We start from the raw sequence: 17,143 nt of genomic DNA, 5'->3' as shown, positions 1-17,143 counted from the left end.
GATGTGGGACTTGTATTCAACAATCAAATGACTAGAATCAAATTTATTATATCTGCAAATTATTATGATTAATTTCAATTTTACTTAAGACCTAAAGTTTTGAAACTCCTCCTAGTTTTTATACATTATGTGCTTCAAATATGTGGAAAGTATAAATGAAAAAGAAGAAATGAAGAATGGTATTACGATGGGGGAAAAGAATAAAGAAAAATTGAGGAAAACTAAATCTTAAAAGTAAAAACAAACTTGAATTAATGTTGGATTTTTCGTCTTCCTTCTGTATACTCTTATACATCTCTTTTATATCTCTCCGACGATCAGTCCTCCATCTTATTCATCTCTAATTTCCACCATATACTTTTCTAAGATCTCAAAGACAAAAAATAATAGTTAAAACCAAATGATTATCAAGCATGCTGTTAGCTTTAAGAGTTTTTTTTTTTTTAACTAAAAGCAGTTGCTAAGCATGTTTTCCGTTTTCAAAAAACAGTGAACAAAAGTAGAAAACTGAAAACGAAATGGTTATCAAACAATTCCTTCGTAAATCTTTCAGTCTAGGGTTGCAAAAACAAAACACAAGTTGTACATCAAAGTATTCCCATGCAAAAAGGTAACTTGTGATCAGTTTATTAGCAAATCCCACAATAATGCTGCACGGTCTGATGAAGAAATCAAAATGGAAGTAGCAATGGAAGAACAAAACACATAGAACAGGCACAGGCACATTCCATGATTTATATCCTTGCATGTACAATGTACACGTGGCAGGTCCAAAAGCGATGTAAGCCAACCCTGGGGATTACAAGTAGCAAGTAGCAAGAAGCAGCAAGCACGCAAGGGTTGTTTATATGTAATCCAGATCTTCAAGAATCTCAAGGGGCTTATAATAACTCATCAAAATCTTCCACTCAATCTCGCATGATTCCCCAATATGAAGCCTAAAGCATTATCATTTATAATACTCCACTTCTGATCTTGCACACTATTACTATTAATTTATGCACAAAAGCAGCTTCCTCAAAAAGCAATTCCACCTTCCCTCCAATATCCCATACAACATATATAAACCACCTTCCCTTCACCAAAGAATCCATCAGCACTTTCTCTTTCTATCTACAACTCTCAAACACACACAATGACTCCTTCAAAATTCTCTTCCCTTGGCTGTGAACTGAGGATCATACAAGCAAGAAACACCGAATTCAAGAACACGGGAAACCTGTTTGTTCGATGCTCTCTTTCGGCAGGAAACAACAGAAGAATTATGCTCAACACCAGAGAAATCTCCGCCAAGTCTAACCACGTTTGGAATGAGTCCGTCTCTTTGGAGTGCTCTGGAACCGAGATGTGCTCCATGGACAACATCCTACAGCAAGAAACTGTGGTTTTCGAGCTCCGCTGGAGGAGCACTGTGCCGGTTTTTGGAAGGATTGGAGGGTCACAACTCTTGGGCAGGACACAGGTTCCATGGAAGGACGTCCTTGAATCACCAAACATGGAGTTAGACCAGTGGGTCACGGTGCTTCCAACAACTAGGCATGGCCTTGAAGGTATCAAATCGCCTCAACTGCAAGTAGGAATCAAGATTCGAGTTCAAGCAGATAATGTGGAAATGGAGAAAAAGAGGCAGAAAAACAGAAGGCTGAGTAGATGGGATGAGTGTGGTTGTGAAAGCGGTCATGGTCACGGTTGCACTTGTCCAGATTATGAAATTTTTGCACTAGCAGCTGCACTAGAGGCTTTTTAGGCACAAAAAAATTGGCGTGTGTGCACAAAGAGGGATTTTAGTTGGTGTAAACATTCTTTGCTGTTTTTTTATTTTGTTTTCCTACTAGTATCGTACTCACCCATTTTCTTGTAGGACTGATGATTGTCAAAATTTATCTTGTAATTGTATATATGAATCAAACCATGAAAGGAAAAATCCAAAAAGACATTTGACAAAATAATGTAACGAAATTGTTCCATCAATTACAAAATATTACTGAAGTCTAGGCAATTGTGGACAATATTGACTCAAACCTAGGTTGTGAACTTGTGCCTTCAAAAGCATTGTGCCAAAACACAGCTTTTCCCATGGAGTGTTCTCTAAGGAAATTTTCTTTTTCTGAAAAAGCTTCCATCTTGGCACAGTTTTGTTTAGCATATCAGTAACAGGTATGACTAAGACCTCAAACTAAGGAAAAAAACAATGACCCTAACCAGTTTTTTTTCTTTTTTTTTTTTTTTTTTTTTTGAAAGATTCTCTATTTATTTGTTTGGCAAATCAATTTCAACAATGGCTCAGTCATTTACCAGTTCATCAGATTCCAATTCTAAGTTTTCTTTCTAAATTCCTAATGAATAGAAGAAAATGAAATATATACAAATATCACCAACCTATAAACACTGACTGCCGTATGTAGCTTCCGTTGCTTGAGCTTCACATATGCCAAACCAGAAGTGCAGATGAACTTGTCACCTTAAAACTGCAGCATGATGGATTGTTCAACCGCACGGTCAACAATGCAGCTCTTCATACAATTACCAAACCATCTCTCCAGATATAATTTTGAAGAACCCTAATCCACATACTTTCACGTTTAGCCTACTCCTTGATTTAATGCACATCTCCATGGAGTCTCACCACAGCCCAAAACAGCTGGTTTCCTGTAATTTATACCGCCCATCCTTAGTTAACCAGCACACCCTGATTAGTTGTGTTGATGCCTCAGAAAGCCTCAGCAAAATCAGTATATCTGTTAAGTTACTCCAAATGGTAGTAGAGAGCAATTCCAATAGATAAAAGTGGCATGACGAGATTTGTTTCCTGATCAAATCCCACTAAAGACTGATCATATATCATAAACGTACTTGGTCATCAACAACATGAGGGACCAAAAAACCTCACTTGACCAGCAAAATTACTCAACAAGCACTTACTAGTCTCTTGGATTCTTCAGCAGTCCCATACACCTTTGGGTGCCCCAGTCAATACCAGTCTCCAACACCTTTCACAGGCAGAGAGGTTTGTGCTGTAGCATGAAATATTGAACCTATAAGCAGGCTCCCGGTGACATTGCATCGTTCATTTATGTTTGCTGCATTTCCTTGGTAATAACATTTTTTGACATTAGGCCTCTCTTTACCATATGATCCCAAAACAGGCGTATGATATCATTATCACTGGCATAAGAAGCACTGAAAGATCTATAGATCTTGCGTGTCACCATCAACCTCCTCTTGTACATTTCATCTAGCATCGCTGAAACTACACAGGACTTTCCTGCTTTCAAGTAAGCATATGTAAGACTAGTATATATTACACTGTCTCCTGATATACCTTTCTCTCGCATAAGATTGAAAACCTTTTCCGCTTCATCAACCCTTTCACGTTTACATAACCTTCTTATTAATGCCCTGTACATAGAGACATCAGCACAAAGACCTTTCTCCGGTAGTCTTATAACTGCTGCTTCATTCCCCTGGTTACAGTAACCATCTATAATCCATGTATAGGTGCAATAACTAGGAGAAATTCCTGCACCAAGCATGCTAAATAAAATATCCTTAGCACTGTCCATCTCCAGAACCTGGCAAAATCCATGAATGAGTGCTTTATATGTAAACTCGTCCAGCTTCAGTCCAGCTGCCAACATCCTGTCCTTCACATTGACAGCAGACCTCATATCTCCTATCTTACAATAAGCATTAAGCAATGTGTTACATGTGACATTGTCAGGTTCAACGTTCCTATCACTCATCTCATTCAAAAGTTTATTTGCATCCCTCATCCTGCCTTGTTCACACAACTTGCGAAGAATTGAATTATAAGTAACAACTCCTGGATACAGTCCCTTGGCCTTCATTACCTCGCACAACCTTAAAGCTTCTTCCAGGTCATTCACTCTACAATACCCATCAATTAATGTGGTGTAACTTATATGGTTCGGAGTAGCACCTTTGATTTCACGGAAAAGTCTTACAGCCTCCCTCATCCTACCTTCTCTACAAAACGCATACATAAGAGAATTGTATGTCACCATGTCAGGGCTAACTCCTGCTCTTTCCATTCTATCCTGAACAGATAAAGCTTCGTAGTGCATACCCCTTTTAGAATACAGCGATATCAACGTATTATATGTGAAAAGATCAGGAAAGACACACTTGAATTCCATCTCACTCAGCAAACTCTCTGCCTTCTCTACATCCCCAGACTTGCAACAAGCATGAATCAACACATTGTACAAATGAACATTTGGCACAACCCCGGCCTTGATCATATTCTTGTAAACTTTCCATACCATATTAGTCATCCTATCTTTAACCAAAGAACTCAATAAGGCAGTACAAGCATGCAAATGGGGCTTAAACCCATGAATCCTCATGAGCTCCAAAACCTGAATTGCATCTTGGGTCATCTTAGAATTAGCATAAAAGATCACAAGCCAGCTCAAAACATGTGAATTCACATCACGGTCGTCATTGGTCCGAACCAAAGCATTCAAAACCGACGGAGAGGACAAGAAATCCTTAAGGGCAATTTTTTCAAGCAGTTGGTGTGCAGGTTTGAAGTGCGTGTGCTTGGTGAGGATGTGAATCATAGTCCAAGAACATTGCAAGGAGTGCTTGCAAGAGGGAAGTGATTCGACCCATCTGAAGAAAGCCCAGGAAGGAGAAAGGCCATAGCCATGGAACGAGAGTTGCAGTAGTACCTGGTGAATGGTTGCCGAGCTGAGAAGAGAATCATTGTTGGGTTTCAAGAGGTTGCTCCACTGACCCTTTACTACAATTGCGCACACACTGTGAATGAACTGAGTCTCACGGGTCAATGAAATTAAAGCAGCCATAAAAAACTGAGAGGTTTCGGTGAAAGCTGTGGCCTCCGTGGGTTTTGGATCTAAATTTCTTCTTTTTAAATTTTACAGTGACATCTCCATTTGCGTTCATTCATCTCCAACTGAAGATAAAAAGAACAAAAAGGGTGAAAATAGTTGGTTGTTGGTTGTTAGGGTTAAGGGCAGTCGCAGAGGCAGTACGACAAAACTAAATTACACCCTCTTCTACTTCTATTTTCTTGTATTATATTTGTTTTTTATTTTTTACTTTTACTCGTATGAAATACTTTCGTTGAAAAGTCTTGGCAATCTTCAACATTACTCCACAGTATCATGCATCCACCCTCAACAAGCTCTACAAGTAATAGTAGTCATTGACGTATGTTGGCATAAACTTTCAGCATATGTTGATATGAATTGATAGGTGTCTTCTAGATGTTAGACGAAATGGCCCAATAATATTATTTTTTTATTGATATTATGACCTCAATGCTTAAAAATCCTAACTACACCACCGGTTAAGGTTGCAAATTCGATAAAATGAACTGTAAAAAAAATATTGATAAAAAAAAAATAAAAAATAAAAAATAAAAGTCAACTTGGGTTTAAGAACTAGACTGAATTGTTCATACCAGTGCACGTTCCAGTTTTCATCTTGCCAGAACCACCAAAACCGAACTAAATCGTTTATTTATTTATTTTTTAAATATCTGATTCATTTAGCCCATTTTTTATATAGACCCAAATATTAAGTCCAAGCCTAAAAGCCATAACTAAACCCTAAGGTTTAAAGCTGGCATTATTGTTTCTTTTTCATCTCTTACTCTCTTCTTCTTTTACGCCGCACCACTTTCTATGGGTGGGCATAAAAACCGCCAAACCGGAAGACCGAATCTAACCATGACAATAAAAAACCGTAAAAATCACATTGACCAAAAATGTCAAAACCGAAACAAAAATCAAACCAAACCGTTTCAAACGATTCTTGTTCCGATTTGCAAATATTAAGAATCGGAGGAACCGGACCGAACCGCTTTTAATATAAATTATTGTTTTATTATTATTTTTATATAAATAAGACATTTTTCCAAGAAGACCATGTGCATAAGCCCAATATTTTTCTTCACTTCTCTCCCCTTCCTTTGTTGTTTTATCACTTTTTTTCCCCTGCATTATTTTTCTTCATTCTTTTCCAGTATATTATACATTATGTACATTTTAGTTTTAGTTTAAGATCTAGACTTTGGTCTTGATATGAGCCTTTCTATCTTTTGATTTATATTTATATGCACACTTTCTATCTTCCGATCACAAATTTTGTAGATCTAGTAGTAGAAACTCAAATTTACTTGAATTTGAGGTTGAAATATGTGTTTGGTATTAGAAGTAGAATATTAAAAAAAACATATATATAATTTTGGTTAGACCCGTAAACCAGCATGAACCGAACCAGAACCGTCATGAACCAAACCGTACGATTTTAGTAACAAATTTAAGCAAAACCGCACCAAACCGAACCGTTGAAATTTTTCGATTCCGGTTCTATTTTAAGGGTGGAACCGGGCCGAACCGGACCGTGCCCACCCCTACCACTTTCTCATTTTCTTCAGTTCTCTTCTTCATTTTTTTTCTTCCATTCTTCTCCTCATCCATCCCAACACGTAACCTCCATCTTATTTTAACCAAAACATATGTTTTCTTTTTTATAAACTCTGCTTGATGTTTTATAATGGTTTATTAGAATTTATTTTATTTAAGAGTGTTGTAAGAAGTAATTGTTAGGACTCATTAGTTGAATTTATATTTCTTGTTGACACATATTTGTGTATGTATGGCATTCTCAAGCTCGGTATTGGTGGAGTAAAACTAGCTAGAAGTGGGCATAAAAACAGAGGAAGTAGAAGATTCTAAATATATATATATATATATATATATATATATATATATATATCATTGTAAACAGTTACGAACCAAATAGAAACCGTCATGAACCAAACCGTACGATCAGTAATAAATTTGAGCGAAACTGCACGTTGATATTTTTCGATCCCGGTTTTGGTTTGAAAGTGAAACAGAGCTGAATCGGACTATGCCCTCTCCTAATTAGGATGTAGAAAATTTGTGGGACCCGTTCTGCACACCAAAGTTTATAGACCTAAAGTGTTTCATACTGACTTTTAAACAAGGAAACAAATGAAATTTGTTTTCGCAGATACACTTGACCATCCTTTATTTTTCGCCCTACAGGTAATTTAAATTCAATCTGAAAATTAACTGGCTTACTGTTCATAAATATAATGTAGTTTTGATTTATCCCTGTTTAATTTATGTTATTCCAATATTCTTCCAAAAACTTTAACGAAAAACTTCTGATACTGTTCACTTTAACGAAAAATCATATTTTTACACTAAAAAGTTAATCATAGTACTATTCATTTTACCATTTATTTTGTCATTTTCATTAAAACTCAAAATTTTCAAGCCATTTTCATTAGTTTTCCTTATTCTTCCGTTTGAGAAACCATTGTGATTCTAGATCGTCCATTTTTGGGGCACTATGCTCCAAATTAGTCCATCCGTTTTATCTTCTCCTTCCTATGCTGAACATATTTACAGGAAAATAGAAGGCTATTGTCGATCCCAATAAACTTTTGTACTTCCCAGAATCAAGCTCTTTTCAAGTTTAATTACTTGGAAACCAAAGTTTCATTATTTCAAAACTTGACAATGATGACCAAATTGAATCAATGCTTATTATCATCAGGGAGAGTCACTAATTAAGCGGAGTTACTCATTATGGGGAGTCTTCAACAATACACTTTAATGGACAAATGTGCACTGTGCTTTTTTTTAACCTTTCAACCAAGTTTCTAAACCATTAGTTTTTCGTGGCAAGGTTTTAGCGAGGCAACATTATATACCTCCAACACCATATCAATGTTTCACAAATGTGGTGCGCTATTATTTCTCATTCGCTTACACTATGTTTGGGTGAAAAAATTTAAGATTACTAAGGAATTTAAAAATGATGGAAATTGAAATGACGAGATTTTATTTTCTAGAATTTGTAAATATTCATGTTTGGTTAACCTAAAATAACAATGAAATTGAATACGGAATTTGTTATTTTTAAACTCTCAATCATAGAAATTGAGAAATGACACTTATTTACATAGAATTTGAACTTGGGATTTGGAGGTCCCAAATTCCAAGTTTTTTTTCACGCAGAAATTCTAAATTTCTATGTTTATGATTCGAAACAAGAGAATTGGTGCCTATCAATTTATAAATTCTGATTTTTACCAAAATTCCATATTTATTTCCCTCATCCAAACATAGTGTTAGGTTTTTTCCAACTGGATTTTCCAAGCAAGATTTTATCGAAACAACAATCATTGATTGGTTAACATTCAAGTGAGAGTATTGTAAATATTATATATTACGTTGTTGTTTACTTTTGGGTCAATATGTAATATGTAATTAGTCAGGACATTTTCTACGTAAATCTTAATCCTATAAATGGCACTCTAATGAAAAGAAAAGTACACTTGGATTTTCTCCTCTCAATCTCTCCCTCATGACTCTCGTCTCTTGTTCTCTATTTCTTGTACTTTATCTTCAACACCCTAAAATATTTTCTAGTTGTCACTTTATGTCCCATGTTATGGATCACGTTTGTTCAATTCAAATTCCTAGTGTTTTGAGTTTGAGTTGTATTAAATTTGGTCATTTCGCACAAAATTTGTAGTTTAAGTAACATTCATCCTTACACCTGATATCTTATCTTCAATTTTCTTTCTCTAATATCATTTGGCCTCATTTGGTAGCTCGTATAATAAACTGATAGTAATAATAATACAAATCCGGTTATTTGGTAAGCTTATATGTGAAATAACTACCTGATAAAATAATCTAACCTCACCAGTTTAAAACACCTCATACCTGCTTACTTATCCTCTTCAAAACGTTGGTACATTTAATAAAAAAGGAAGCATGCTAACAGAAAACACGCTCGCTCGCTCGCTCTCTTTGTCCTTCTTTCGCGAATCTAGCCTGAACATCGTTCTCAAATCTCCTTCCTGTTGTCGTCGTTCAACCATCATCTCTACCCCAAGTATTACTTGTTGAAATGTCCCACATCGACTGTATCAATGAGAAAATAAGAGTTTAAATATCCTAACCCTACTCCAACTAATATCGAGATTTTTTGTGATAAAACCCCACACCTGATGGATTGTGCAGGTGGTAATTACCAAGTTTTGGATAGTATCAGTGTTGTTGGAAATGGGCCGTATGGCTCGTCTCTCTGATAATTCTACATGGTATCAAAGCCAGGGAGCGGACCCGTACTGTACTGTCACGTGATGGGTGGTAGGGGTGGGTTCAAAAAACCGAAAACCGAAAAAAACCGACAACCGAACCGGACCGAGACCGAAAAAAACCGAACCGAAAAAAAACCGAACCGAAACTACAAAACCGAACCGAACCGAATTTGGTTGGTTCGGTTTCGGTTTTTGAGGTTTGGAAACCGAACCGAACCGAACCGATATATATATATAATTTTTTTGAATATTTATAAATAGTTTAGTCATACAATCATAACAAAACAGAACCTGTTGCCAAGTTGGTTTCAGTGAAACTTTACAAGCTGGAGGGCATGGGTTCGAACCCTCATGCCTCCAGGATTTGTGAGATTATTTTTAATTTTTTAATCTTTTTAACAAAACCTAACCCTAACCCTCCTCCTCCTTATTTTTCATTCCGCCTGCCTCTTCTCTCTAGACTCTCGTTCCCTCCCTTCCCTGCCTTCAGTTCTTCTTCTTCAGTTCAGACAGAGTTCGTTCGCAGTCTCGTGCAGCCTGAGGCCCTGAGCCTCTTTCCGCTTGGTCCCTTCCGCTTCGCCCCTCCCATCTACTTCTTCTTCCCCACAGCTTGCATACAGACAAAGAGAGAGAAAGAGAAGAAGGAGAAGAAGAAGAGCCGCAGAAAGAGGGCAAAGGGGAAAAGGTTTTGTTATGGGCTACTTGGTGAGAAGAAGATGGAGGTCTGATTCTCCAATTTTCCAATTTGTTTTTTTATTTTTTTTATTTATGGGAAATTTATTAATATGTTTGGATTCTGAGAAATCATTCAACCCTTTTCGCTAAAGTTCTAATCCTCTGTTTGTTTACACCCATATGAAATTGCAGAATCTAGGGCAAGCAAGGACAGCCGTCATCGATGGATCTAAAGTCGAACTGGGTGACCTCGAAAATAACTTCATGGGTATGTTTATTTTTTGTTTTGGTGAAATGGGTATGTTTTGAATAGTTGTTTTCGTGTTTGATTACTGTTTTTTCAGTGTTTTATGCATTTTGGTTGTCAGATTTTTGGTAGTTGATGAATCCAGTGTTGGGAAATCGAAAGGGAACTGTGTTCGCCAATTTCTCCAAGAATTGCTTAAATTTAGCTTTGTATCTCGATTTTTCGATTGTGTTCTACCACGAAGATCGTGAATTTTGTGTAGTAACTGTACTCTGTAGACATTTCTATTGGGTGCTATATTGCTATAACCATTGTTTTAATTTTGGTTTATAAACATTATTCAGACATTTGTAATTTTGGTTATAAACATTGGTTTTACTCCCTGACATGAAACACACTGACATAGCAGATGTTTATATGCATAATCCTGCATCAACATTTTTGCCTTTTCTGCATTTTCTGCATAATCCTGCCTTTTCTGCATAATCCTTCATGAAATTCAGGGGTAGTTATTTCGTTTGGTGTTCTATCGATCTACCTTGGCTTTACTCCCATAGCACTCTGCCACTCTATGTACTTTAAATTTGTTTCCTTTGGGTTGTGCTTTAATTTTGTTTGGCTTGGCTTCAGTTTGTTGTATTGCATAATTTTAGTTTACTATCTACAATTAGAGTTAGTGAGATTACTCTCGGTTTCAATATCTAATTGGGGTGTGTAGGAGGGGGAGGGGGAGTAGTGAGGTAAACAATGAAAGGTTTTCTGGGATTTTGACTTTTGAGAACCTGTTGGTTTTGGTTATACTGTAATATTCGATTTCTGAATTCGTAATATTCGATTTTGAGAACCTGTTGGTTATACTGGGATTTTGAGAACCTGTTGGTTATTTCCTTGTTGTAATATTGATGTTAAAGACTTTAACATCAGAATGAATGTTGTAAAACTGTGCTTGTTGTCAATATGGACAACAATTTGGGATAAACTAAGTCAGAATGAATTTAGGTTGGTTTGCAGCATCATGTGTGGTAGTGGATCTGTTTTGCAGCATCATTGTATGGGGTTTGGGTTTTTTATTTTTTCACAATTGCTTATTGTTTTGTTCATTCAATATTTGAAGCAAATTCCTGGAGCATTTCAGTTCAATATTTGTTTTTTTCATACAAGTTATTGTTGAGGGGATGCCAATAAATGGGGACACTTAGTTAGAACTAATGTTGGTTAAAGAAACTGAGTGAATTGATCTTTCTGGGTTGTGCTTCTTGGTTGGTTTGGTGGGGGGTGAAATTGGTTGGTTTAATACAAACTTAGTGGCTTTGAATGTGAACTTTCATAATTTTTTTTTTTTTAATAATTATGGAGGGAGAAAAAAAAAAAAAAAAACCGAAACCGAACCGAGAAAAACCGAACCGAAAAAAAACCGAACCGAAAAAAACCGAAAAAAAATTGAACCGAACCGAACCGAACCGAAATTTCGGTTCGGTTTCGGTTTTGAGAAAAAACCGAACCGATTAGAACCGAACCCAGCCCTAATGGGTGGGTCCCCTTGGCCCCGCCCGATGATGGTGGGTCCTTAGCCTCGCGTGTAAGGTGAGTCCCCTTGACTCCACGTGGTTGTCGATGTGTGGATCTCTCACGTGTGACCCACTAATTGGGTCTCACGTGAAGGGGTGTGTTGAAATGTCCCACATCAACTATATCAATGAGAAAATAAGAGTTTAAATATCATAACCCCACTCCAACTAATACCGAGAATTTTTGTGATAAAACCCCACACCTGACGGATTGTGCAGATGGTAATTATCAAGTTGGAGACAATATCGATGTTGTTGAGAGTGGACCGTATGGCCCGTCTATCTGATAATTCTACATTACCTAGGGTTATTGTGGCTCGCCTCTCTTCTTTCACAAAGTCCCAAACCCTCTGCTACTCTGATTCTTCTTTTTTCCTTTTATGTTTCCTTAGTTAGACATAATTTGGTGAGTTTATTGAATCAAGACAACCTGGAAATTTGCGGGAGGTTGACGCCAAAGTGTTTAAAAGTTAGGAAAAACATTTTGCCAAAGTTCAAATGCCATACTCTTATTTTTCTTTTCATTTTATCATCTTCTTAAAATTAAATTTTATTTTTTACAAATAAATAATAACGGTTCGAAATCCTCTTATCCAATAGAGTAACATTATAAAATTGTAACAACCCGTCCCTAATTTTACGATTTTATTAATTTTAAAAGTGTGAATTGACAAAAATGCCTTAGAGGCGAGATTGTTGACTTTTCTTGACCATCATTTTGTGACCTGTACGAGCTATTATTTTATCGTATTCTCGAAGTACTTGACGGTACGAATGTGTAAGCGTAAGCGGAATCGAAATCAAAGTTACGATGAAGGTTTTACGAAACTATGAATCTGAAACATACTTTTGTAAAATTTACTATTTTATATTTTATGTACATCTTTTAATTATTATATTAATATATTATTATTTTAACATATCTCTGTGGGGATATTTTAATATTTTAATAATATTTATGGCCCGTGGGGCCCTTACCCACACTAAACTCTCCACTCTTCTCCTGTCGCGTGGCTTCCTTCCCATCTCTCTGGACTCTCAAACCCTTTCCCGAGTTCTCCTCCCTGAGTTCTTATTTGTTCCCTCTCAGCTCTCCTTCACATCCCTTATCCCTCTGCAACCACCGAGGTCGCCACCAACTCGTCGGGTCAGTGAGTTTTCAGACCATAAAACCACCACGATCTTCAACCATAAACACTTAAGACACCCAGGTCCCTCTCGTGTCAGTGGTTGCTGCCATTATTCCTCGTCTCTCCGACGATTTTTCCAGTGAACCTCGCACTTCTGACATTTGTAAGGACTTGCACCACTCTGTTTTGTTACGTTTTTTATTTCTAGCTTGATTTCAAACTCACACGAGTTTTGGGTAAGTTTTACACAAAGTTCAACCCAGGTTCATTTTTCTAGATTTTCCATCAAAGTCCGAGATTTTGCAAACCATTTCCAGCTAACTTCGGCCACAACAGGAGACCACGATGGTATATTTTTGTTCCTAGCATTCTTACTTTCATTTTTGGTTTTTAAATCATTGAAAATGATTAAATTTTGAACCCAAATTGGGCTTTGGAAGTTTTCTGGCCAAGAAAAGCTAGATCTGGCTTTCTCCTTTGTTGGGTCCGACGGGGGTTGTGCGACCTGCTTGTCCAAATGGGTCAACCTGACCTGACGCAAAAAAAATAGGCCTAAGCCCAAACCTTTAGGCCATTGTTTTAATTCGGCCCAGTTCTGAGGGCTCAGAATATTCTTCGGAATATTCTTAGAATATTCCTTGTGTTTACTTTTTCAGAATTTTCTTAGAAACCCTTTTAAACTAAATTTGGACACCCCAAGTCCGTTTTTGATGTCCATTTACTGAAATTCCAAAGTATTAAAGTAGTTGACCACCGGGGCGGCTTGGTAGACTTTTAGGTTGACTTTTTACAAAATTTACTCAGGACCCTTCTTAGTGTATTTCTGTAACATCCCACATCGACCAACGGAGATGGGGTGATGTACTTTATATGTACATGTTCTCCTCCCTATAGCACGAGGCCTTTTGGAAACTTGCTAGCTTCGCATTCCATCGGAACTTCGAAGTTAAGCGAGTTTGGGCGAGAGCAATCCCATGATGGGTGACCCATTGGGAAGTTGCTCGTGAATTCCCAGAAACAAAATCGTGAGGGCGTGGCCCAGAGTGGACAATATCGTGTTACGGCGGAGCCGATCTGGGATGTGATAGAATGGTATTAGAGCCACTCTGCCGTGTGGTGTGGATGTGCCGGTGAGGATGTCGGGTGGATTGTAAAATCCCACATTGACCAACGGAGAGGGGGTGATGTGCCTTATATGTACATGTTCTCTTCCCTATAGTACAAGGTTTTTTGGGAACTCACTGGCTTCGTATTCCATCGGAACTCTGAAGTTAAGCAAGTTTGGGCAAGAGCAATCCTAGGATGGGTGACCCACTGGGAAGTTACTCGTGAGTTTCCAGAAACAAAACCATGAGGGCGTGACCCAGAGCGGACAATATTGTGCTACGACGGAGCCGGTCTGGGATGTGACAATTTTGGCACGCTGATTTCGAATCCACCGCCAGTTTCTCCAGATTCAAATGTTTTAATTGAGTTTTACTAGTGGGTCTCTATTATGCTTAGGTACGATTAACATCGGTAATCTGTATTTACTCGTTCGAACGGCTACGACTTCGCAAGTATCTGTGAGTGGATCTTTTCTTTTATATAGTATATATATTATTTGAGTTTTCATACATAGATTAATAATGCATTTTTTAAGTGATGCCATATTTAAATTGACGATATAAGAATTGTCACGATGATGAAAATTGTGAAATTATTATGAATTCCACGGGACGCACACGTGTGCATATTATTACGGGATACCTTATTTATATTTATGGCAGTGAATAGTATTATGTCGACGTAAATTATTGATTTATCATTGTATGATTTTATTTACGTTATCTGCTCATCGTTGTTGCACCAATGTTAGTACTCGCCCAGGCCAAGGTCAATCTTTCACATGTATGTTTACATTGCACCGTACACTCACTTTGGATCCATTGTAGGTGTGAGTCATGTCCTAGATTGTTATAGGCAATTAGGACTCGTATGTGATGCGCATAATGCCAGTCTTCACGTGATTGTAGTACTAGAGCGTATATTATTAACACCCAGTGTTGTTCATGTCAGAATATCTCTGCATGAACTCGTGTTTCAACATATGTCGATGAGCACTCGATATAATATGTTTGTTTATGCGAGATTGTGTGATTACAGGACGTTAGATGTTTATTTACATAATATTATGACGTATTGAATTCTTGAGATATTGCAAGTTACGGTAAGTATTTTCATACTATACGTAGTATGTATATTTTGGAAACTATAATTGTTTTACGGCGAGGGGTTATTATGTTTTGAAAAGGTTTTACAGAGCTTTATTTTTAGGCCCACTCACCCTTATTTTTCGCCCCTCTAGGTTTTAGTAGCAAAGCTTTCGCGTTGACGAGGACTTTTTGGCAAAACGTTGTTATGGAAATACTATCGACGATATAAATCTTATCCTACCTTACTGTACTTTACTTATGCTTTAACATCTCATTCCCACTTACATGCTCACTTTTACCTTTAGGCACTTTTAGGTTTAAATTTATTCACATTTTCCACATCACTACACATTATGGCTTCATCACCTTTCGGTGTCAGCCAACACAACTTAATTTTAGAGTCCAAGTGGACATTTCGGATTGGGGTGTGTCAGTTTGGTATCAGAGCATAAGTTTGGGTAGTATTGCGTTCATCACAGCATGATGTAAGCATTCTCAGTTTTTGAACCTAATGTCGAATCTTGCCACCTCGTCGAGCACGAAAAATGTGTTGGTTTTTCATAAGCTTTGAGCATCTTAGACGACTTATCGACCTCTAGAAGATTGTTTTGGCAAATGCCTTTAGACTCTAAGTGAATTTTCGAGGAAAGATTTAGATCGAAGGCAAGTTGATCGCCCTGAAGTAGGGCTGATGTATCGATAGCGATGTACCATTAGAGATTTACCCATCAATCCCACAACTACTTTCCAGCCATCATTACCGATCCTTCCTAGATAGGAGACCAAAAATAGCTTTGATTCTTTAGCAGTATCTGTTAGAATACCACCTATGTGAGTTCCTATGAAATTTTATATTTCGACGAAGTTCCTGGAAATGTCTCAAGTGACAATGTAGTGCTAAAGTGGTAGCACTTGACTGAAGAACATCTGGGGGATAATCACTTTTGCTCCCCGATAGCACTAATCTTCTCACGCACACTAATTATAATTCCGAATCTTCAAGAGGAAGATTGACTTATGTTAAAGTCCATTCTAAAGTAGGTTGTTAGCAAATTCCTTTTCCTGACCTTAGAACACTTCAACCAACACTAGTTCACAAAATTCATTCGATGTTGTCTTCGTCAATTTGATGAGTATAGGCATGAGAGTATGAATTGTTATACCTTTGATTAGCAGTAATCAATTTTCTCTAGAATCAATGAAACCACCTCTTAGGATCAGTTCCTTACCAATCATCTAAAACCATTCACCCGAGCGGGCTCTAATATGTAATCAGCCTACGGTGGTGCTACTAATTGATGATACTATCCGATATCTAGAAGTTGTCAACCAGTATCTTGGCAGTATGATTTCTGATACCGGACACATGGTAATATCTAGGAGTGATACCTTCGTGCCAGAGCACCGATTCACAAGTTCAGGGTAACGAACAATATCAAAATATCTTAAATGCGTTAATTAGCGGCACAATTGATACACTAATTAACAGTGATTACCTAAGTCGAAGAAATTAAAATCGTGGAAACTTAGGAGCAAGCCTTGTAGGAGGACAATAAACTCGTAGTTGTTTTAACCTTATCACCTATCTAGGTAACCAAAACTTCTTCGACTAGCCATCTTTCCGATCACTTCCACATGCAAACATTAGAATTGTAGCACTACTTAAATTCTCGTTGTAAAAGCGAAATGAGTATTGAGAAAGTTATGAAAATTTTGTAGCACATGTCATAGATAAAGGAAGTAGTATTGTACGTTTCGAGGATACATATCTATGGTGTCATTTCTTAAAATTCTACCTGAGATACCACCAAAGCTGGAAGTTGAGTATACCATCAATCCACCTTTCTAATACCACGCTTATTCTCCTTGCTTCATATTGAACAACTCCGACGTCATTGAGAACGTTAGTTACAAAGTTTACCAATTAGGAATTTACACAACCAGGAACCGAACACTTTATCTTGGGAACCTCAAACCTATTCGCAAAGGCGAAAGACTGAATTATAGGATCGTACCTAGACTTTAGCAACTCAATCGAGTGATGATTAAAACAATTAACCCATACTTCAAATTGATGGTCTTTCCTACCAACTTTTGGAGCCCTAGTTTTCTTCCATAGCCTGATGAATTCGTAGTAGTCATACCAACGACTTTCTCGCCAACTTTAGCAACGAGATCAAATTTTCTAA

At 37.3% G+C, this 17,143-nt stretch overlaps 2 protein-coding genes across 2 annotated transcripts; one reads left to right on the top strand and one right to left on the bottom strand.

Annotated features, from left to right (window-relative positions):
- Positions 1 to 329: 329 nt before the first annotated feature.
- LOC137712427 (uncharacterized) lies at positions 330 to 1,989 on the top strand. Its single transcript, XM_068451506.1, has one exon. It carries the CDS (start codon positions 1,136 to 1,138, stop codon positions 1,745 to 1,747), a length of 612 nt encoding a protein of 203 aa, XP_068307607.1. The 5' UTR covers positions 330 to 1,135; the 3' UTR covers positions 1,748 to 1,989.
- LOC137712417 (pentatricopeptide repeat-containing protein At5g38730-like) lies at positions 1,437 to 4,924 on the bottom strand. The gene is made up of 2 exons (XM_068451499.1): positions 2,380 to 4,924; positions 1,437 to 1,567 (listed from the first exon to the last, which is right to left on the bottom strand). The coding sequence occupies exon 1, from the start codon at positions 4,827 to 4,829 to the stop codon at positions 3,072 to 3,074; it is 1,758 nt and encodes a 585-aa protein (XP_068307600.1). The 5' UTR covers positions 4,830 to 4,924; the 3' UTR covers positions 1,437 to 1,567; positions 2,380 to 3,071.
- Positions 4,925 to 17,143: the final 12,219 nt, after the last annotated feature.

The sequence above is a fragment of the Pyrus communis genome, chromosome 1, assembly GCF_963583255.1.
Source record: "Pyrus communis chromosome 1, drPyrComm1.1, whole genome shotgun sequence".
NCBI lineage: Eukaryota > Viridiplantae > Streptophyta > Magnoliopsida > Rosales > Rosaceae > Pyrus > Pyrus communis.
This window is presented reverse-complemented; position numbering and strand designations above follow the sequence as displayed.